Consider the following 23733-nt stretch of genomic DNA (forward strand, 5'->3'; position numbering starts at 1 on the left):
AAAATTCATTTTCCAAAATAAAAGTTGTTACCCAACCAACATTATTGATATTTCCCTTTTCTTACATAGTAGAAGTAGTCAGTAATTTATTACGGAAAACAAGAAACAGATTGAATATATTTGGACGACAGGATTTAAGAATTAAGTTAAGCAGTTTCATACCAATTATTAAGAAAGTTGCATCAAGCGCGGCCATCACATTAATAAAAATATAGCTTATGGGCAATCTGAATCTATGATTTTGTTTCCGAAAACCCGTTTGTAATATTAACTTAAAAATAGTAATCATCAAGAAATAACAAAACAATCGAATAAGCCTTTTTTAAACTTTTTCATATTTTTAACTCTGCAATAGTTATCTTTAATTTGTTTATGTGCAGGTATTTCTATTCCGATTATGTTGCATGCTACATGTTATAGAGAAAATGTAGAGGAGTCGATGAAAAAACAATTCTTTTCAAAGGTGTCGATGAAAAAAAAATGGGTTGGAAATCCCTGGTATAGAGAAGGGAATCGATCGTGTTTATTCTAATAAAGGAAACATAACAGGAAGTGATATTCTTCCAATATTAAGAGTAGATGTAATGTTCAATAATAACTCCTTCACACTCGAATACGTGTGCTATTGCATTTGAGAAGGCAATGAACATTTAATAAAAGAAGAAATATCTGCTCGTAATTGGAAGTAAAATAGTAACTGCTTATGCTTTTTGTCAAGTGGAGTCACAAGCAGAAAAAGAAATAAAATCAGATTCATTTCAACATACACTATGTAGCTAGAATGAAGATAAAGAATGCGAACACTAAAAACTGAATTAATTAGCAGGACTTTTGTATCAGGGTTGAGGAAGGAAGTTACAAATTTAGACAAGAACAAGGGAATTCGGTTGCTCCAATAGAAATACAAATGAAGAATTTTCTTCAAAAGAATTTTATATATATCTCGGAGGAGGTTGACCGGCTGCAACTCATCGCCAAACATGTCACACGTATGCTCTACTGGATTCAAGTCCGGTGAGAATGTTGGCCAGTCCATACGGGTGATATCCTCCGATTGAAGGCATTCGCTTACGATGTTTGCACGGTGAGGACGGGCGTTGTCATCCATAAACACAAATTGTGCACCCATGGCGCCCCGAGACAAACGTACATAGTGTTCCAGAATGACGTCCCGATAGATTTGGCGTGTCATGGTTCCAATTTGAACATGCAGGTCAGTTCTGGAACCCAGAATAATTCCACCCCAAACGAGCACTCCTGCACCACGTAACGGTGTCGTTCAATGATGTTTTCTTGGTGGTAACGCGTACCTGGAGCTCTCCATATGAAAGTCCGGCGAGAATCAGACTACAAGCTAAACCTGGACTCGTCGGAAAACATCACACAAGCCCACTGTTGCGGTGTCCACAATGCATGCTCTCTACTCCAGGCTAACCGCAGCCGACAGAGAGTTGCAGTAAGTGGAACGCATCTGACAGGTCTACGAGCATATAGACCAATCTGCTCTAAGCGTCTGTACACGGTCTGCCTTGAAATTGTCGTACCAGTGGCTGAAGAGAGCTGACGAGACAGGTCTGAGGCTGTGCTCCGCCTGTTTCTTTTGGCAGTAACTGCCAAATATGGTCCTCATTCGGCGTTGTAACTCTGGGGCGACCTGTGCTGTAACGTCTACTCACATTACCATCCTCTTGGAATCGTTGTCAAAGCCTGGAGATGACACTCTGGGCAATTCCGAGTTCGTCTGATACTTCCAGTTGGGTACGCCCACAATCCAGACGGCCGATAATTCTACCACGTAAAAAATCATCCAAATGCGTCCTTTGTGTCATAACTATTCGGTTATTGGCACTGAAATGCTTATAAATCGCCTGCGAACAATTTTACTTCTTTGCCTGTATTCCTTATATATCACTCTCTTACACTCTCGTCATTGTGACGTACCATCGGTGTCATCTGGTTACTTCCTGAAATTTGCATATGATTCTTGAAGATGTGTGTAGTGATTTTACAGGTGATATATTTATTTTAGAGTTCGATTTCCGCGTGACTCCGAATTATCCTTAATTTATGGACATGAGTGTAGTTACGCGGATCGTTTAAGGAGAAGTAATTATGAGGTTTCAAATGTTAAAATCTGGTGGCATGGCTCTGATACTGAGCAGGTGGACTTTTTTATTCATTTCATTTTCTTTATTAAAGTAAGAAGTGGTTTCAAACTTTAAAGTGCCAAAAAGACATTAATACATATTTTAGTACTGATTTTATTATTGGACGGGAATTAAAGAAACCTATATATTTCTTTTAGTACAGTAAAAATAGAATTAAGTTCATGGCTTTCACGTTAGAATCAACGCAATTAAAACTTGATTTAATTTATTTATTTTCGTTCAAACGGAAATGCGTATTTAGGAAAATAAAAGTAAATCCACTATTTAATTTTATCGGGAAAATGGTATGTATCATATTGTCTTACGGTCGAAAAATTACTTCACTTTTCAATTACATAAAATTGCAATTTTGTTAAAATAAAAACAGAGTAAAGAAAATATAAAATTTCTTCGGTTACATTAAAAAATATATTTGTTTGTCCTTCCGAAAACGGCAGTGCATTTATTCGGAGATTTCAAATACACTGCCCTCCAAAAGTTAAGGAACAGCATGTTTCTTGTTTCTAATTTGAGAACGAAGGAATATAGAAACCAGAAATTTAGAGGATGCCATTAAACTAAGCCATTCTTTAATGAATGCGACATAGAAAGTTTCTAAAGTTAAACATAAGCATGAATTACAACGAAAAAAAAATGCACTCTTGGCAGAGAAATCCAGTCTTGGAGAAACAGTATATTACTGTTTTTTTAGAAAAAATGGAGGGAGGGTAACATTACAAAATGGATTCTAATAAGGAATATGTTCACCCCTAACTGCAATACTTTGGCGCAGCGACATTTCATGCTGTCAATTAAGTTGTCAGTCAGTGAAATGTGAAACAACGACCAGACTCGGAGTAATCCTTGTTCAAGCTCATCTAACGACCTTAGAAGTGGACTTAAAAGCAGCAACCTGTTTCATAAGGTAGTCCCAAAGACGCTCTGTCGGATTCAGGTCTGGGGATTGAGCTGGCCATTCTATCCGCTCTATACCGTGACTCTCAAGATATTCTCCAGCAACATGAGCTCGGTACGGTCGCACATTGTCGTCCATCAGAAGAAATCCGGGACCTATAGCAGCAGCATATGGGCGGACATATTGATGAAGAATATCGTCTCGATATATTATACCGGTAAAAGTTCCTCCATGGAACACATGCAGGTCAGTGCGATCACCGAGAGAGATCCTAGACCAAACCATTATTCCACCACCTCTGTAACTGTGTTTTTCCAGAATGTGGGATTGTTGCATCTCGTGCGTTGTTCACCAGATGAACCAATGCGTTGTTCACCAGATGCATTCTGGAAACCAATCCACATCCACAATCTCAAGATTAGCTGATGACCTGAATCACTCGCTAATGTGAACCTGGACTCGTCTGTGAAGAGAGTAGACTGCCATTGTTGACTGGTTGAGGAGACGTGTTCCCTTGCCCATTATAAACAGGCACCTCTGTGTCATCGGATCAAGGGGACACAAACAACTGGTCGTCTGTAGAACGATAGACCTGTATTGTGCAGGCGTTTGCGCACTGTAGTAGCTAAGATTCTTGTTCCTGTTGTCACTAAATGATCTACCATGAGCTGAGGCACAGTAATGTTACTCCTTCTTCAGGCCGAAAGAGATAAATAACGGTCTTCCGCAGATGTTGTAACCTTATGTCTGCCTGGAATATGTCTTCTAGACACAGAATCATCGGATTCAAACTTATTCCATAGTCGGTGGACCACACTACGAGACACATTGAGACGTCTAGCAGCATCAGCTTGCGACATCCCCATTTCCAGCCGTCCGATCTACCGCCACCTCAACGAATCGGGCAAATGACTTCTCCTGATCATTGATAGAATCTCCTGGATATTGTCCACGAAATTGTAATAACAACTGAAGATCAACACTCGTGAACAAAAATTACAATATTTGCATTTCTTCTCCAACTTCTATATAAGTATTCATTTCTATAAAATAAAAGTTGTAGCTACATTGTTTTTGTATATATTTTCTTAAACTTCGTTACTGTTATGAGTATGAACTGTGAATTTTAACATTACTGACATTTCTGTAGTGGTGAGCTTTGAAAAACACGCTCTTCCTTAACGTTTGGAGGCAAGTGTACTTGGGCGGACTCTGCAGGAATAGGCTTTCTGTTGCTAACAAATTTCCAATAGAAAGTTTGTTTGTTTGAATGCGGCAAAAACTCAAGATCCATCCTAACATAAAGACTTCCATAAAATTATCTGTGGACTCAAATTCAGTTTGTCTTCCGCTGGATGGTGGCAGAGACTTCAATTTAACGAATCAGTGTTTTAAGTCTTGTAAATTCGCAAGCTACCGCAATGAAATTTTTAAATTTCTACAGGAAAGATTCGTTTCTTAGTTTCCCTAAGCTCTTTAAATGCTATTGCAGAAATTAGATTTCTTTCGTTGTCCAGTTCTGCAAATGATGCATCAAAGCTAAATGAAATTAGATTAGGTATTTAAAGCAGATATAATTAGATGGTTAATTTTTTTTTACATTTCTAAGTTTGCTGACGTGTCTTAAATATGCATTTTGATTTATAGTAGTTTCCATTACATTTTAAAAATTTTCTACAGTATGTTGAATTCTATTAAAATACAGTTTCAAATTCAAATTTTTTGGAAAATGTAGTAACTTGCATTTTGGGGCACAATTAGTGTTAGTTTACACTCCTTTATTGCAAATGAGATTTTAATTTCCTTCATGTCTAAGTATCGAAGAAATTTAATTTACTTATTTATATTGTTATGGCTTAAATAATTAGTGTATCCATTTAAACTTTTAATATCATAATTATATTCCCTCAATCTCTCAACTAAGAAATAATTTTGCATGGGTAGTTTTCGTAATTTTCCGAACACGTAACGTGAATACGAACCAGTTTTCTTAAAACGTCCTCCACAAAGTCACTCCTCATCTTAAACAGATGATAAAACAGACATTGTGTGTTTTGTCATATTCAAGTAACCTAACCTAAACCAAAGAATGTTTTAGTCTAAATCTCTAAACAAAGAAACTGTTTTACTTTGGCAATACAACATGTTATATATGAAAACATGACATAATTTGCGGAAAGAAAAGAATTAAGGCAATAAATTTTAGAAACCCCCTCCAGAAATTTGCATAAAAGAAGCACGTGAAAGTATGTTCAGCATTGAAAAGCAATTCTCCATTTGTTAAATAATAATAATTGCAAGCTCCAGTTACTAGGATTAAGCATATTATGGTGATACCTACTTTAAAGTTTAACGACTTTGTTAAAAAATTATCTCTGGAATCTAAATCTGTATTTACTGCTGGCATAACAGAGGACTTTCTACAACGTTTAGTGAGAATGATCACAGAATTATCTCGAGGTATTTATCTGACAACAATGTTCAACATTATCTTGTACACTGAGAAAAAAAAGAAAAAAAATGGGACAGTTCTATACCTCTCGTTCTACTGGGCCGATTAAAAAAATTCAAATTGTGTTTTTCATGTCTCGAAAGCGCGACTTAGGATATATATTAGATTTATATATAGAATTGTTCTACTGTAGGGATTTTGACACAAAACCGAACTTTTCTGATATGACATACCAATTTTTTCTATGACTCAAATATGCCTAAATACTAAATTGTGTAAAATTTGGTGCCAAATTTACGGAGAAATCCAAAAACTTAACTTGGTGCATTTTGTTCGGTGTGCACCAAGAATAATTCACTTGGCGAACTTCTTAATTTACAGCAGCCTATTTTTCTTTCCGTTTTTTCATTACAGACGAGCAGGAAAAAAAGGTCATCGTTCATATATTCAAATAATTTTAACAAACTTCGTAAACAACATTTGGCGTTATTATCGCTTATAAAAAATATGCAAAATTTAAAAATGCGCCAACGTATAATTTCAGGTATATCTTCGGAAATTTTGAATAAAAACTCTAATTTTTTGCAGGTATACTTAAAAATACATCTACTTTAAAATGATGGTAAAAATTGTATAGGTTATAATTCAAAATCCTTTTCGAAAAATATATAAAAATTATTTAAAAATACAAATTTTAAAAATGAATCATAAAAAATGGGTGAATTTTATTTGGAATGAACCTAAATTTTGAAATGTGAAGGGAAGAATCAAATAAGTTTAATAAAAAGAGAGAAATTAATAAATATATACCAGACTCAATAAATATTGAGCAGCTAAAATTTTGAGAGGTAATTTTTGAAAAACTACTCATGCGATTTTACAAAGCTTGGTAGTTTGGCATAATTTGAGTTGCAGAATCGAAATATGGAAAAAAATTAGCATGTCATATCAGAAAAAGTCGCGATTTTTTGTCAAAATACCTATATTAGAATAATTCTATATATCCTAAGTTGCGCTATCGAGCCATGAAGAATACAAGTTGAATTTCGTCAATTGGCCCATTAAAACGGGAAATATAGAATTGTCCACTTTTTTTCCCCACTGTACATCCTAAAAGGTCAGACCCATTTAAGGGCCCTAGTCTGGACACTGTCGAGATAGAAGAACGGGTCGCTTTTTGCGATCTACTCGACAGAGAGCGAGTCTGGTGTCATCGTCTCGATCATTACAGAAATCGACGCGTCGAAATTTTTCCGTCAGCTGGACAGCTGCCGTTTAAGTTTCTGACTGTCGTTTTAGAGCTAAACTGAGGACGGCGGAGGTCACGGATTGTTTTTGAAAGTGTACGTAATAAATATTTTAATTTCTTAAGATTTGTGAAAAACTCGAGTATTTCGCTATAGAAAATAACAAATTTGATGCTGACGATTCTACATTATTTATTTATTCTACATTACCAATGCCTTAATTAAATTTTAGTGAAAATAATATATTTGGTGTTTTCTTATTTCGCATATAAAGAAGGGGTGCATACTTTTAATTTAAAATTGTAATTTTTAAACTAATGTATATATCAATGTACTTAATTTCATGTTTTGATGAGTAATTTATAAATTTTGAAATTTTGTGTTTTAAATTATAATGTATTTCCCTCTACTTTTATTTGAATTTGTAGTGTATAAAAAAGTAATACATTAGGCATGCATTAAAGAATATGAAGTATATAATTCAAACTATGCACATCCTAAATTCAACATTTACATTAAATTGCTTTGAGTTAAAAAATTTATTTAAGTAGTTTTAACTGTACCGATATCGGTGTCAATTTCCAATAGTTTCTAGAATCTCGTATATAAAACAAGTTAAATTTCTGTACAATTTTCGGTTAAATTCTTGTCAATATTATAATGCAAGATTTATAATTAGTTATCAGATTTTTTAATGTGGTCTACTTTTAGATATTACATCAGTTTTGTGTATATTTATTCAGATCAAAAATGTCCTTAGTTTTGGTTTTATGTAATTAAGGCAAAGCCTCGAGGGCTATCTGCCTAAAGTGGGGGTTGCCTTCGTGGAGGACATTCTAAGGAAAACACATGGGGAAAACCACGAAAACGTCCATGCAATCAGCCCGTTCGCGGGATTCCAACCTTGGACCGAACTTCTAGTGTTCAGCAATTTTACCGGCCGTTGGTGCAATCGATTTAAAAAGGGTATAAATATATATTTACTGTAATTTCTTTCACTGCATCTGTTAATATATTTATACAGTTATATATATATAACTATTTAAAACAGATTTTCTGTGCCTTAAACTTCTATGCTTCTGGAAGTTGCCAATGATCTGTCATTAACAGATACATTGGTAACAACGCCATGAGTCCAGCCCGTTCGCGGGATTCGAACCTCGGACCGCACTACCAGTGTTCGGAGATTTTACCGCTCTGCCACTAGTGGGATCGACTTAAAAAGGGCATAAATAGGAATATGTACTGCAATTTCCTTTCACTGCATATATTAATATATTTATAATATATTTGTATATACATATAGTTATTTATTTAAAACAGGTTTTGTATGCCTTAATTTTTTATGCATTTGGAAATTACGAGAAATATGTTGATAATGACAGATATATTGGTTATCAGAGATATGTTGGTAATGCAACAAACCCGTTCGCAGTATTTGGACCTTGGACCGAAGTACCAGTGTTCAGCGATTTTACCACACGGTCACTGGTGGGATCGATTTAAAAAGGGTATAAATAGGAATATGTATTGGAATTTCCTTTCACTGCATATGTTAAAATATATATATATATATGTGTGTGTGTGCAAGATAATATGTTTTATGATTTAACCTAGTTATTTAGTTTTTTTTTATTTTTCTTCCTATTACTTTTGTTAAAAGTTTGTCATAGTTTTACTCACTCCTTATTGGTATCTACGATACATAGTATATTTGTAGCTACGTGATAGGTATAATTCCTGAATAAATAAAATTATTGATATAGTCATGGGTTGCTAAAAATTGAAATGTGCGGTGCTATATTTCAATGATTTGACTTATGACGTTGTTGTATAACCTTTTCAGACAAAATAATGTATTTTAATCATAAAATTCCTGTTAACAAATAGTTTACAAACATGTAACCTTTTAGAAATTTCCATTTTGCAATAGATCACACGTAAAATTATGTTTACGTTTCTTCACATACCTGAAGTTTCGAAAAGGCCATTTCTTTCTGCGTTTAAAATATCCATTAACGTTCCCCATTTCTTTGTTCCATACTCTTTACTAAATCCAGAAGCGTATTTTTTCGAAAAATTTCACCATTTACTCGAACTCGATTTTTTTTTCTACCGCCATCCTCAGTAATAAGCACGTGCGAAACAGCCTCTTTGACAACAAACTACCCCCTTCCCCTGAGCCTGGAGCAATGTAGATGGGAGATATACTGGTTGCTATGCAATAAACGTCACTTCCGCACGGAATTCCACTTCACTTTCCGCCGACGGAATTTGAAGGGGCCAGACTCGCTCTTCCTTCTGTCGAGTGGAAAGAGAATCCCGACAGTTTTTCCGACATCGATCTCGACCGGTATCCAGACTAGACCCTAAAATTGTGATTAGGGGTATTCCAGCTGATTGTACTTCGGACAAAATAAAGAACTAATTAGTGATGGATGTAGCATCCTCAAGGTAACACAGATGATAAAATTCAAAACACGTGTTCTCATGCTTATGTTCCAGGTCCAGCTCGTAAATTAACCTTGTGTGGAAAAGATGTAAGATATGGAAACCTATCTTTCTTCAAAGTCGCTCTCGAGTCATACAAATTTAAAGGCTGCGTGGCCCGGTGCCACAACTGCCAATATTTCTATCATTTCTCGAAACAATGTAACTGGCTCAAAGGTGTGTAAAATGTGCTCACCTACACAAAAGTTCGGATTGTCAAACAAAATGGATTGAAAAACTGACCTGATGCAACTTTGGCGACGAATATGCTGCCAGTTTTCCAGTTGCCCCAAAATCCAATGCACATACACAAAAAGCATTCTGAGAAAATTATTGACTCAAGCAAAAACAGCTCTGGACCAAGTGGCGAGGAGCAACGAGTAAGTAAACTGGCATGGAGACTATCGCCGAGGAAATTGCACTTCGTGGTATTAAGTGTAAATCTAGACCAGAAGAAAACAGAAATATTTCCAATAATATATTATTTTCCGCTAAAACTTCTGAGGGTAAGAAAGCCTTAGGAAAGAAAAATGCTAAAAGTTCAGATAGCACATCGGCTACTTTCCCGGATATGCTTAAAGTTTATATTAAGGCAATTTTTTACTTATTTTCGATTCTTTATGTAATCAAAATTACCATTAGTAGATTTAATGAAATAAGGGAAGCAACTTCTTCTGTTGATAAGATGTTTGTATTATTTAGTATACTTGAAGAAATCTTCAATGGAGGAACTTCGGGAATGTTTTATTTCATTTATTTCCTCCCTTACTATCGTTACTTCACGTGTGCTGAAGTTGTAAATGTTGTGTATTTGGTACTTATGCTTTTTTATTTTACATTTTTAATCCGTTTATGATTTTGCGTTATTTTTAAATTTGTTACGATGTCCTTAAGACTTGCACTGCCTTTACAGATTTAACTTTACTTTTATTTACATGCTCACCAGTTCGACGAAGAGTGCTATGTAATGGCGCTATTTTTATGCTTAGAACTTTTGCCATTTTTAGTGCTTATTCCTCAGCATTTAGATGCACCTCTGCTACTTTGTAGTAAATTCTAAAGTACTTGTTTACTCGATGGAGATAGGTCGTCTTAAACCAGGTACTCCGGTTCTTGCATCTCTCTAAGAAGCACTTGTTGATCACAATAAGCGACGGATTTTCAGTGATTTCGTGTACGAACGGATGGGCCTTCACCGATCCTACAGCAATATCCGTAGATAAGGTAATATTGCCCATAGATCAATGACAATATTTCATATGTAACGTGTATACGAGCCAGTTTCCTTAGACAGTCTTCCATGAAGGCATCCCTGCCCTTAGGCAGATAGTTTCTAGGCTTTGTCGAGGTTGACGGTTATCTCCAACACGGATCGTCAAGGGCCGGTTATCTGAAAACTGCCATCAAACTCATAAACATTGTGATATTTATCTGGCAATACTCTTGTCTGTGTAGTGTAGTGCAATACTCTTGTCTCGCAATACTCAAGTCTCTGTCGAGTGAAAAAACGAATGAAATTTTGCAGTTGTATGGAGAAAGTCGAAGATTGCATATGTTATTTGTGTACCCGAATACTGCTATCATACAAAGCAAGTGATAGCACTGAAGTTTCTTTGTATTGCAAGTCGTTTAAATCACTGGGGAGCGTTCGGTAAATATAAGTTTCTCCGTTTACTCTGCATTAGAAATGGCGGATGCATGCGATGTGGCAGATTCTAGTGTTGTGGAGGGTAAACATGATACCAGAGACTTTCTTTGTGGCGTGGTTGAAGGTACAAAATTCTGTTTATATTATTCCTGGGTGTATATGTTAGTATATATTATTTTTATAGGAGTATATTTACTGTTTCAAGATAACTGCGGTAACTTCAGTCGACGCAGATGACTGCGTTTATTTCAATTCTGTTTCAAATTCCTGGGTATATATGTTACAAACAAAATTCTATTTATATTATTCCTGGGTATATATGTTACAAACAAAATTTTGTTTATATTATTCCTGGGTACGTATGTTAGTATATATTATTTTTATAGGAGTGTATTTACTGTTTCAAGATAACTGCAGTAACTTCACTCGACACTTCTAGTTTCGTTAAAAACGGTAGTTGTGTAATAGTACATACGTATTATTCTTGTTAACACGCCTGGATGGATGCATTGCTCCTTCATTTTAGTGGTGCGTTTATATCCAAGCTATGCTTTTTATATGAAATATAAAACTGTCCAATATTTCATCGGCTTAGGCATGAATTAATTTGTAAATTTTTGTTTCATGCGTACAAACGTAAATATAAATTCGACTGGTGTTATGAAGACCCAATTGATAAATTTAAAAAAATGATCGAATGAAAATCGGCCTGGATTTTTTTATGAGCCATAACAACGAGAGTCGATTATATACATAAGGGACTGTTTCCAACGGGTTCTTTGAGAAAGGAAAAAAAAGCTATATATATATGCTATATATAATAAAGTAGTACTCATAATTTAGTTTTTATCTCTCTCATTAACTACAGATATTAGTGCAACTCTTGCATGTAAAGAATTTTTTTCCTTTTTAAGTTAATTTTATTTTATGCTTTTTAATTTACAACATAAAAGGTTAGATTTTATATTTATTAAGCCCATTCAACCGTGGAGTTGAAAATATTAATGCTCATAACAGTGTTTGTAGAAATTTTTTGGTAAAAGTTTACAATTCAGTGTCCCCTCTCCTTTTTTTTTTTTTTTTTCGATTCTTTTTTGATGCCAAGATCAGCACCAGGAAGGCACAATTTCAAGATGGCCACTACATAAAACTAAAAGAAGAAGTCAAAGAATTGCACTAATTCGGTGTCCATGTTCATATTGATATATTTTCACTTTAAAAAAAAATCTGAGAATTGCACAAACTAGGGATTGCGTGTTGCCTTAACTTTGCCCATGTGCACATCGATCTATGTTTACTTAGGAAAAAATCAAGGAGGTGAAAGAAAGTTAAAACTATCATGGTAACCAGGAATGGGGTTTCATTGCTGAAATTGAACAAAATTTGTCACTAATCGATGGTGCACCTAATTCTACACTAAAGCCAGTTTTAACAAGTACAAGTCTAGCAGTAAAGATTTAAGAGAGGAAGATGCTTTTTTGAGCATCCGGTGTATATCTATATTTTTAAACTCCCACCTTGTTCATTAAAGAAAACTGCAGGGAATGTGTATGTGTGTGAAGTAATATGCATTTTTCAGTTTTTCTGTAATATTTGTTTTAAGAGATGTAGATTATCTTTTATTCTTGGAAAGCACAAAAGTGACTTTTGCTTTAGTTGATCTCTGCTATTTTATGGATTAATCAGGGAAGACACGTGTGGGGTGTTTTGGCACCCCTCGCTCAAAAAAATTCGCTGACAATCTCCCCCTATAATCCAAAATGCTTAGGTCCATCAGTAGCTGACTTCAAGGTCATTTTCTATATGTCTCGAGAGGAAACTGCAAATTCCAAGTGTTTATTGTTTAAATAATAGTTTGGGGTGTGCCGACACCCCACGCGTGCTTTCGTGTTACTATTTTTCAGTGTGAGCCATGGCGTGTGCAAGTCTCGCTGTTCGGTCTTATCCTCATTTGACGTATGATCAAGAAATGAAAAGACTTCAAAATTTATTAAAGGGGTTTCATCGGATGAAGATTCGGAACTACTCTGATATGCGCCCTCAAGTTGCCAAATTTCTCGCCAAACATTTTTGGTGAGAAACTCCATGCTGCCATATTGCTATCTAAATTTTTTGTCTACATTTCGAACTTTAAGCCTAAAATGTCTCCAAAAACGAGGTTTTCGCGAACGCAAAAACCACGTTTTGAACACACAATTTAAGCTAAAAATCCGAAACAAAAACAAAAAATTTAGATAGCGAAACCGTAAAGTTTCTAACCAAAATTATTTGACAAGAGTCCATGTACACAGTGATATGTTTTAACTTAAAAAAAAAATCTACGAATGGCACAATCTAGGCAACGAACGAATCTACGAACTACGCACACCTCGCTTTAATACATTAACATAACAACAATAAATTTCAAAGGGTACCATGTACACAGTATCCTGTTTAAACTTAAAAAAAAATCTACGAATTGCACAATTCAGATAACAAATGAATCTACGAACTACGCACACCTCGCGTTAATACATTAACATAATAACAATAAATTTCAAAGGGTACCATGTACACAGCATCCTGTTTAAACTTAAAAAACATCTATGAATTGCACAATTTAGACAACAAACGGATCTACGAACTACGCATACCTCACTTTAATACATTAACATAACAACAACAATAAATTTCAAAGAAACCATGTATACTGCGTTCTGTTTCAACTTTAAAAAACATTTATGCATTGCACAATTTAGACTGTGCGCACTAATCAACAAAATAACTAAAATAAATTTTAAAAAAACAACAATGACAGAAATTCATACTAAAAAAACAAGGAACATAACATTCTACAAAATAAGAACAAGAATAAAATAAAATGCACTTACCATGAATTAATCCTTTTTCGAACAGCAGAAATACCAATTTCATACCGCCTTTAACATGCCGCCACGTAATCACTATCGTATTTATATGACAGCCAGACACACTATCCAGAAAATTCATACTATGGTTCACAAATAAATAAAATAACAAATAATCACAAATCCCTACTTCTATCACGCACAGCCACTAAAAATAATCTCCCAGATCCTCTTTCCACACCTCCAAAAACCCACTGCCCCTCAACAGAATGGCCACGACAATATTTCCTTTTGCCGAACTTCAATTTAACAACTTCCACCATTTTATCTTTCACTCCTAGCTTCTCAGACACAGAGCATGATGCAAACCAACGAACTTCACCAAAAGATTTTTCAACGTCAACAGGGTTGCCATACAACATGCAATCGTGCCCAAAACCAGCACAGAATACATATCGCCACATTTGGTGAAATTAGGGCGTATATCAGAGTTGTACCGAAGATTCTATAGAAGAAGAGTGCGACTCTTCAGAAGACAGTCCTTGTGATCAGACTATTTTATATGAAAGGATAAAAATTAGGGTTGATCTTTGGATTATGGTAACTTGGCGATTTTTTGGCGACCAACTCTGCTATAGCAACCGTCTATTTTTTTTTTTTTTGCCACCATTTTGTCTTCACGAAGTAAAGACATGTTTCTTTTCTTTTTATTTACTGAACACTTTTTCCAACAATCTACTAGCCGAATTACACTTATGCTAGAAATTTTATGCAACAAAACTGCTTAATCATGACAAATATTAACTGCAAAATTGGGAAAAAGTGCACAATCACAAACTCCTTGCGCGTTTTTCAGAATAGCGCATACACCTAAACCATTTACACGTCGACTTATTTTTACTTAAAAAAAAAAAAAAAAAAAAAAAAAAATCCCAGAATTGCACAAAAATGGCATTGCACACACTCTTAACTTTATCCATCTACACTGCTATTTTCTCATAAATTACAAAAATTTGCACGAAAATGCAAAAAAGTTCTGTGAATCTTTAAACTCGGTAAAAAGCACATATATGGAATTACCTGATCGAGAAAAAGTATATACCCTTTCCAAGGATGAACATTTCCTCATATAAAATAAATAAAATATCCAAAGACTTTTACCTCTAAATTATCTATTATGTTATAAACGTCACCAACGAATTCATACCGCAAACATTACAAATGGTTACAAATACTTAGTGTCAAATATTTAAATTACTTCCATGCACGTTTGCACGTTTACTTCATCTGAAACGTATACCAAATTCCTACAAACATAAAATTCACAAAATAACTATCATTTAATTAAAATATCGCTAAACCATGTACACGTCGACTTATTTTTACTCAAAAAAAATCCCAGAATTGCACAAAAATGGCATTGCGCACACTCTTCCTATATCCATGTACACTGCTTTTTTCTCATAAATTAGAAAAATTTCACGAAAATACATGAAAATTTTGTGAATCTTTAAATCCTTAAAAAGAACATATATGAAATTACCTGATTGCAAAAAGTATATACCCTTTCCAAAGATGAACATTTCCATGTATAAAATAAATAAAATATACAAAAACTTTTACCTCTAAATTATCTAATATATTATAAATGTCACCAACGAATTCATACCGCAAACATTACAAATGGTTACAAATACTTATTGTCAAATATTTAAATTACTTCCATGCACGTTTACTTCATCTGAAATGTATACCAAATTCCTACAAACATAAAATTCACAAAATAAGTATCATTTAATTAAAATATCGCTAAACCATGTACACGTTGACTTATTTTTACTTAAAAAAACATCCCAGAATTGCACAAAAATGGCATTGTGCACACTCTTCCTATATCCATGTACACTGCTTTTTTCTCATAAATTAGAAAAATTTCACGAAAATACATGAAAATTTTGTGAATCTTTAAATCCTTAAAAAGAACATATATGAAATTACCTGATTGCAAAAAGTATATACCCTTTCCAAAGATGAACATTTCCATGTATAAAATAAATAAAATATACAAAAACTTTTACCTCTAAATTATCTAATATATTATAAATGTCACCAACGAATTCATACCGCAAACATTACAAATGGTTACAAATACTTATTGTCAAATATTTAAATTACTTCCATGCACGTTTACTTCATCTGAAATGTATACCAAATTCCTACAAACATAAAATTCACAAAATAAGTATCATTTAATTAAAATATCGCTAAACCATGTACACGTTGACTTATTTTTACTTAAAAAAACATCCCAGAATTGCACAAAAATGGCATTGCGCACACTCTTCATTATATCCATGTACACTGCTTTTTTCTCATAAATTAGAAAAATTTCATGAAAATGCATGAAAATACTCAACGTATTCTACTCAAGCGTATTCCAAAATACTACAAACATATAACTCACAAAATTACGATCATTAAATTAAAATATAATTAAATTAAAAAACACTACTTAAAATATAAATAAGCACATACATTAAATTAATAAAAATTAGATTACAATCCTAATTACTTTAAACTAAATCATTGCTAATAACAATTTTCCAATAATACCATATTAATTTATTTACGCCTTACATTTAGAACAATGCATAAAAATAATATCCTCAAATGATTAAAAATACTAACTTACCTAATCTTCAGAATCTTCATTACGTGGCACGCACACTTCCCTACAGAAAGAGTTCCAATCGGCTGCAGTACTACTGCTAATTTCTAAATCCGAAATCCAGTAGTCAACTGGCAGTCTATTCACCTAGTAATAAGAAATTAATAAAATTTCACCCATACTCAAACTACTTTCAGCAAACCACGTAGCCTTCCTTGCACTCCGTTTCACAAAATGTCCATTTTCACCAGATTTCTTGCACCGCCATTCAAACTTATCTGTAATATCCTTACTTTCACACAATCTCAACTTATTATTATTATCACATAAACACATTAAAAATTTAGAATTCACTTTACATAGCGCCATGCAATCCGAAAATTAATCAGCACTATTTCACACAACACACAATGAAGCTTAATACAAAATAATATAGTACAGTCAAAAGTCGTTAATTCGGACACCCATAATCCGGAATGATCTATAATCCGGACCTCAAAGCTAAAAACTTTCTGCGCATGCGCCGCGTTGACACATGCGCATAGGCGTTTACGCGCATACCATATGCGTGTGCGCAAGTGCAGAATACATTTTCGCGTGCGCGTTTAATGTATAACGGACGGTGCAAGCTAAAATTATATAATTATCTATTTCAGTTAATGTTGATGATTGCGTTTCGAATTGGATGCGGCTTATTATTTTTTGCAGACTGTAAGAGCAATTTTATAAAAGTAAACTTGAACTTTCGATTATGTCAATTTCCGCTTCTGGAGCTCCCAAAGGATCTACAAAACGAAAGTATGTCTGGATGTCCGTCAAACAAAGTGGAATTGCTGCAAAAAATGGATGAAGATATGAAGAAGGTGACAGAGAGGTTAGTGAAAACGAAAAAATTTCGATTGACAAGTTAGTTGGTATTCTCGGCACAGCAATTACGGGACTTGTAACTGAACAAGAAATTATGTCTGTTTATAGAATTAAAGAGAAAGTATTATCACATAAAACGAAACAACTTACATTGAAAGAAATGTTTAATAAAGTAAACAAATAAATATTAAGCTTCTTTTTTTGTAAATTTTGATACCCTTTAGATCATAATTGTTCTTTATTTCATAAATTACGGTTTCATATTTTTAATTTTAGAATTTGTGCATGCCATCTTACGAGATTTAAACTGATGATCTATAATCCGGAATCGCCGAAGTCCCGACGAGTCCGGATTAACGACTTTTGACTGTACTACAGTTTTCCAAATTACTCCCTTTTCCGATTAAAGAACTGTAATTCGTCCATTAATGTCACATAACATATCTCGTGATCTCTCGTTTCCCTCGCACAAAATAATGCGTAATCGGAACTGAGTACTTTTCACATTATTACCAAAGTCCTAGGTAGTAACCTTTATCGCCTCCAAAATGTCGCCAAACTACCAGTTACCATATTCTAAAGATCAGCCCAAATTAGCTCCAATAAGAGACTTATTTGAAAATTTTGTCAAGAATTGACAGAAATTATATCATGTAGAGGAATACGTGACTTTGAACGAAAGGCTACAACGTTTTCGAAGGCGATGCTCCTTTTGGCAGTATATTCCTAAGAAACCTGCAAGATATGGTATAAAGATATTTGCTATGGTTGATTCTAGAACCATCTATGCTTTCAACATGGAGATTGACGCATGTCAGCAGCCAGATGGGCCGTGCAAGAAAGTCAGCAGTTCTAGTGAAATAGCAAAGCGCATCCTAGCTCCATTATACAAATCTGAAGAAACTTTACCACAGACAATTGGTATATCAGTTATGAACTGGCCGATTTCTTACAAAAAATAATTTGATGAACCACAAAAAAAGAAAAAAAAAAAGTATAATACAGGAGATGTTACATGTGCTCAAGAGAAAAAGACAGAAAATCAAAAACTATATGTGTGAAGTGTAAAAAACATATGTCAAGAGCATTGTGAAAGAGATGTTTTATGTATATATTGCAAAATATCTAATGCTTCTTGGGCCTAATTGATTTCAATATTAAGTATATAACTCGTTGTTCATGTAATAATTTGGATTATAATTACATTCACAAATAAAAACATTTCTCATAGAAATCAATGATTTCTAGACATCTGAAAAAAAATTATCTATTTGTTATTAATTTTAAAATTAGCATTAATTTAAGCTGTTTTATATAAAAAAATGTTGCAATTAATACAGAATGCATTCTTTTACTGAATTGTAATAATATATTTAATTTTTACGTTATTTAATTGCTTGGGGTGCGTTGACACCCCATGCGCGTTCTCGTGTTACATAATACAGCACGCTTCCTCCCGGGTTAAAGAAGAAACAAGCTAATGCTGATGTGATTGCACAATTTGAGGGGCAATTGTTGCTTGCCTAAGATGGCAGACGAGAGTGACTAGTGCCATCTTGCGATTTTTTTACATTTCCTCTGTTTTAGAAATTTAAGACAGTTATACCTTTAGTAACTGTTTGAATTTAAATGCATTAGATAATGCTAAATGGAAAATATTCATGATTTAATACAAAAAATTTTATGTTCTTAGTCCTACTACAGGAACTTCCAGTTATTAAAATGTTATAGAATGTATATTTTCCTTTGGGGAGGGGCAGTGACTTTAAATGAAGAAAATCTGTTTTACCTCTATTACATATAACGAATTCTAGCAATATTTCAGTGTTATTTGGCCCTGCAAAAGCAGTCATGGATTTTTGTGAATAGCCATTGCCATAATAAAGTTAAAAGAACAAGTGCTAGCACATTTATGTCTACTGCATCCAAAATGAACTGCCTTAGCTGATTATCCCTCTTTTAAAGCTGAAATACTATTTCACTCAATTATACTGTAATTAAGATTTTCTCGTATGTATGATGGAAAGACTGATATTTGTTATATGGACTATTCATGAACTTCTCAAATTCCATATTTAATATTCTTGGTTCAAAATAAAGAACATTTTGTGTATTCTTAGCTTGCAAATTAAAATTTGATGAGCTATATTGCAGTTAAAGTCTGCCAAAAAGTTTTATCAAATCAGTTGTTCTATGCGGTGTATATGCTGGTTTAAATATCGGCATTAAAAAGCTTTATGTAGGTTCCATTATGGAAGGGAAAAGTTAAAAAAATGTGAAAGGCATGACTAAAGAGAATTTAGTACAATTTTATAAAATTTGTGGTAATTTTGCATTTTTGAAAATCCTGTCACCACAGATGTCAGCATTGGAGAGGATTAAAAAATATGATACTTGAGTATTATCCTGTCGACCGACCAAGTAACGTGATTTAATAGCTATTGAACTTTTTCACAAACAAGCCCTGCAGTATCAGCTGTCAAAATACATAATAATTATGTGGGTTAAGTGTGAAGTTGACTTAAAAAAAAATTAAACCCTCCATTGGGAAAAAAAACTAATTTACTTATCCGAACAACCCAATAAATGGGGCAGTGCTTCAAAAGCACCTTGTAATTTGTTCCGAACTCTTAATTTTTGGTATTCACAGTTACTCCTTATAAATGTGTATGAAGCTATAGCGTGCTTTATTCTTTAATGTGTTGGTATATGATCTTATATTTCTTATAAGTTTTTGCTCCATAATTTGAGTCGGAAATATATTTTCCTGTATTTCTACTTATTACTTGTAACAGAATGCAAAACAACCTCATATTTTTTAGTTATCCTTTTTAATGATTGAACAGAAATTTATTAGAACTTCTTTTTCCAGGATTTTATGGGAGACCATGGACACCAGAGCAAAGGCGAGATTTATTTATAAAGTATGTGAAAAATTGTATGCATTTAATTTTTGTTCTTTTTTTATGTATAATTGTTTTGGGTGCTTGAAAGTTAAAATGATCACTGCATATATTTTGTTAAAATTTTGCGATATTTAAAATTAATTTGGCGAATATTAATAAACAACATGGCAACCTTCAAAAAATGAAAAGACCACAGTAAAGGAACATAATAAGTAGCATTTATTTAAAAATTAGTAACATTTATTCACATTTTACCTGAAATATTTTACGATATTTGCACATTATCTTGTCGACGGTTGGCAGAAATTTTGACAGCAGGCGACGGTCATTACTGAAAAATTCTAAAGGAAGTGGTCATATATAATTGGCACTGAAATGTACTACTTGGCTGGTCAGTAGTATAATACGTAAGTACTTAATTTATTTTTGGAGAAACAACGTTCGTTTACATTTGTTGAGGGCATAATTCAGCAACTGTTATAAAAGAATCAAATATTTTGTCTCATCTTGCCTACTGCGACCACATAAATTCTCCTAAAGATGAAACTTAGTGTTGGCAAGCCCTTCCTGTCTGCCTTTTGTTTCTCCATTTGGCCACAACTTATGAGTCAATAATTTGCTATTTTTACACTTTTCTCTGTATACAAAATTCAATGCTCATATAAGAAAAAGGCTGCCGTTTTGTCAGTTGAACATTTTGGAATCAAAATTAATAATGCATGCAAAAGAATGATCGATATCACAAACAACCCAATTCTTATTTTAAAATTGACAGAAAGCCACCATTTAAAAAAAAAAAATGAATGATAAAACAATATCAAGTAGTCAAATGTGAACATGAAAATAAAACGTGGCACATAAATGTGACAATTTTTTTTAAAAAATTGATTTACAAGTTTAAAATGCTAATTATTTTAGAGGAGTAAAGAATTACTAAATCATAAATCAGTGATATCATACAGACAGCACTGCAATCAAAACAGTCTGAAAATGAAGTCTATTGAAGCTTAAAAATCTGGGGATTATATTTATCAAACTTGGTGGCCTAATCTTCCAATTTTACAATTGACCGAGGTGTCCCTCTTTAATCGTGAAGTACCTGGTTTGTTGTGTAAAACCGTTCTTCAATAATTTAAATGGCGAAATAGTAAGTGAGGACATGAATATATTATTAATTTGGTATATGTTAAAATGCTTTCAATTCAGCCCTCTATAATATTTAATGATACTGTTTGGTTTCGAGGGCCGTAAAAATTCGCCAAACTATTGTTGATGCCAATGCTGCCAAAAATAATTGCGGCAAGAAAGGAAGTATAATAGTAAATAACTATCTTAAGATTGATGTTTTAATTTAGATGAAAGGTTAATTTCATAAAATACTTTTTTATTATTATAATTTATATGAAAAAGGCTAAACATGACTGAATAGAAGCATGAGAGTAACTATTTCAGATCATTATTATAATTTATATAAAAATTGCTAAACATAACTGAATGGATGCTTGCATCGTTATTTCGCTACCAACTTATCGCTAAAGCATAATTTCATCTCGTTGCTTGTTCAAACGTAATTTTCTATAATGGTGTGGTTAATTATGGCAAAGCACACTAGGGCTATCTGCCTAAGGGGAGGGATGCCTAAGGAGACGTGGAGGACTTTCTAAGGGAAACTGGCTTGTATACACGTTACACATGGGGAAAACCATAAAAACACCCATGCAGCCAGCCCGTTCGCGGGATTCAATCCTCGGACCAAACTACCAGTGTTCAGCGATTTTACCGCTCGGGGGCTTTTCTATAATGAATGATGCCTTTTCTTTGAAAATATTCTCGGTAAAGTGCAGAAACGCTTACTTATTTGTTTGCCACTTTTTACAAGGGTAAAAACAATTGAATTTTTGTCAATTTTACTTTTTAAGTGAAAATAGGTCGATATGTACATAAATAAAGTCAAGGGTGTGCACAGAGCCATTTTTGTGCAATTCTGGGATTTTTTTTTTAAGTGAAAATAGGTCGATGTGCACATGGATACCGAGTATGTGCAATTCTTAAAAACGTGTCAAACAGTGGGTGATTCTGCACTTTACCCAAAATTCTATTGCCCACTTTTCGTCGTGGGCAATTCCCAAATTGTTAAATCCATAGGATATTAAAAAAGGATTTAAAAATTAAACTAGTATTTCAATGGCGTCTTAAGAAGTATAGAACTATATAAGCTTATGCAATCTGAAATCAGCGCGTACGCTAGATTTGATGCGCTGTTTAAATAGGCGCGTTTGCGAATACATTTTTGCTACAATTTTTTACGGCGTCAAAACGGAATACAGTCAAAAGTCGTTAATCCGGACTTGTCGGGACTTCGGTGATTCCAGATTATCGATTTTTTGGATTATGGATCATCAGTTTAAATCTCGTAAGATGGCATGCAGAAATTCTAAAATTAAAAATATGAAACCGTAATTTATGAAATAAAGAACAGTTTTGATCTAAAGGGTATCAAAATTTACGAAAAAAGCTTAATATTTATTTGTTTACTTTATTAAACATTTCTTTCAATGTACGTTGTTTAAGTTGCTTCGTTTTATGTGATAATACTTTCTCTTTAATTCTATAAACAGACATAATTTCTTCTTCAGTTACCAAGTTCCGCTGTTCAAGTCCTGTAATTGCTGTGCTGAGAATACCGACTAACTTGTCAATCGAAATTTTTTCGTTTTCACTAACCTCTCTGTCGCCTTCTTCATGTCTTTATCCATTTTTTGCAGCAATTCCACTTTTTGCTTGATGGACATCGAAACATACTTTCGTTTGTAGATCCTTTGGGAGCTCCAGCATCAGAAATTCTATTGACATAATCGAAAGTTCAAGTTTACTTTTATAAAATTGCTCTTACAGTCTGCAAAAAATAATAAGCCGAATCCAATTTGAAGATTAAGGAACAATGCAATCATCAACATTAACTGAAATAAATAATTAGATAATTTTACCTTATACCGTTCGTTATAAATAAACGCGCATACGCATATGCGCAGTAGTAAAGGTCTTACGCGCACGCGTAAACACCTGTGCGCACGTTTCAACGTGGCGCATGCGCAGAAAGTTTTTAGCTTTGAGGTCCGGATTATAGGTGTCCGAATTAACGACTTTTGACTGTAGTACCTAATTTATTCATAACTATTAGCTGGGTTAGGTTAGGCATAATGTTCACGATAAATGGTGTACAAAAGACTAAAAACGCTTAAGATATACATTCAAAAGTCTTTAATCCGGACTTGTCGGGACTTCGTCGATTCCGGATTATCGATTTTTCCGGATTATAGATCATCACTTTAAATCTGGTAAGATGGCATGCAGAAATTATAAAATTAAAAATATGAAACCGTAATTTATGAAATAAAGAGCAATTATGATCTAAAGGGTATCAAAATTTACAAAAAAAAAAAGCTTAATATTTATTTATTTGTTTACTTTATTATTCTTTCAACGCTTTTACTTTGTTACTTTGTGTTACTTTGTTATTCTTTTTGTTTACTTTGTTATTCTTTC

General features: G+C 33.6%; 1 protein-coding gene across 5 annotated transcripts in view; it reads left to right on the forward strand.

Annotated features, from left to right (window-relative positions):
* Window positions 1-10682: 10682 nt before the first annotated feature.
* Oga (O-GlcNAcase) overlaps window positions 10683-23733 on the forward strand; it is a 102498-nt gene continuing 89447 nt past the window's right edge. For 4 of the 5 annotated variants that reach the window (XM_035360571.2, XM_035360573.2, XM_035360574.2 and 1 more), the window contains exons 1-2: window positions 10685-11024; window positions 20154-20205. In XM_035360571.2, the coding sequence (XP_035216462.1) occupies window positions 10940-11024; window positions 20154-20205 (137 nt within the window). In that variant the 5' untranslated portion in view covers window positions 10685-10939. Of the gene's footprint in view, window positions 11025-20153; window positions 20206-23733 lie in introns of all 5 variants that reach the window. The other variant, XM_035360576.2, reaches the window with a different exon arrangement.

Source organism: Stegodyphus dumicola, chromosome X1 (assembly GCF_044657685.1).
Source record: "Stegodyphus dumicola isolate Sdum_Otavi_A_Nest chromosome X1, ASM4465768v1".
NCBI lineage: Eukaryota > Metazoa > Arthropoda > Arachnida > Araneae > Eresidae > Stegodyphus > Stegodyphus dumicola.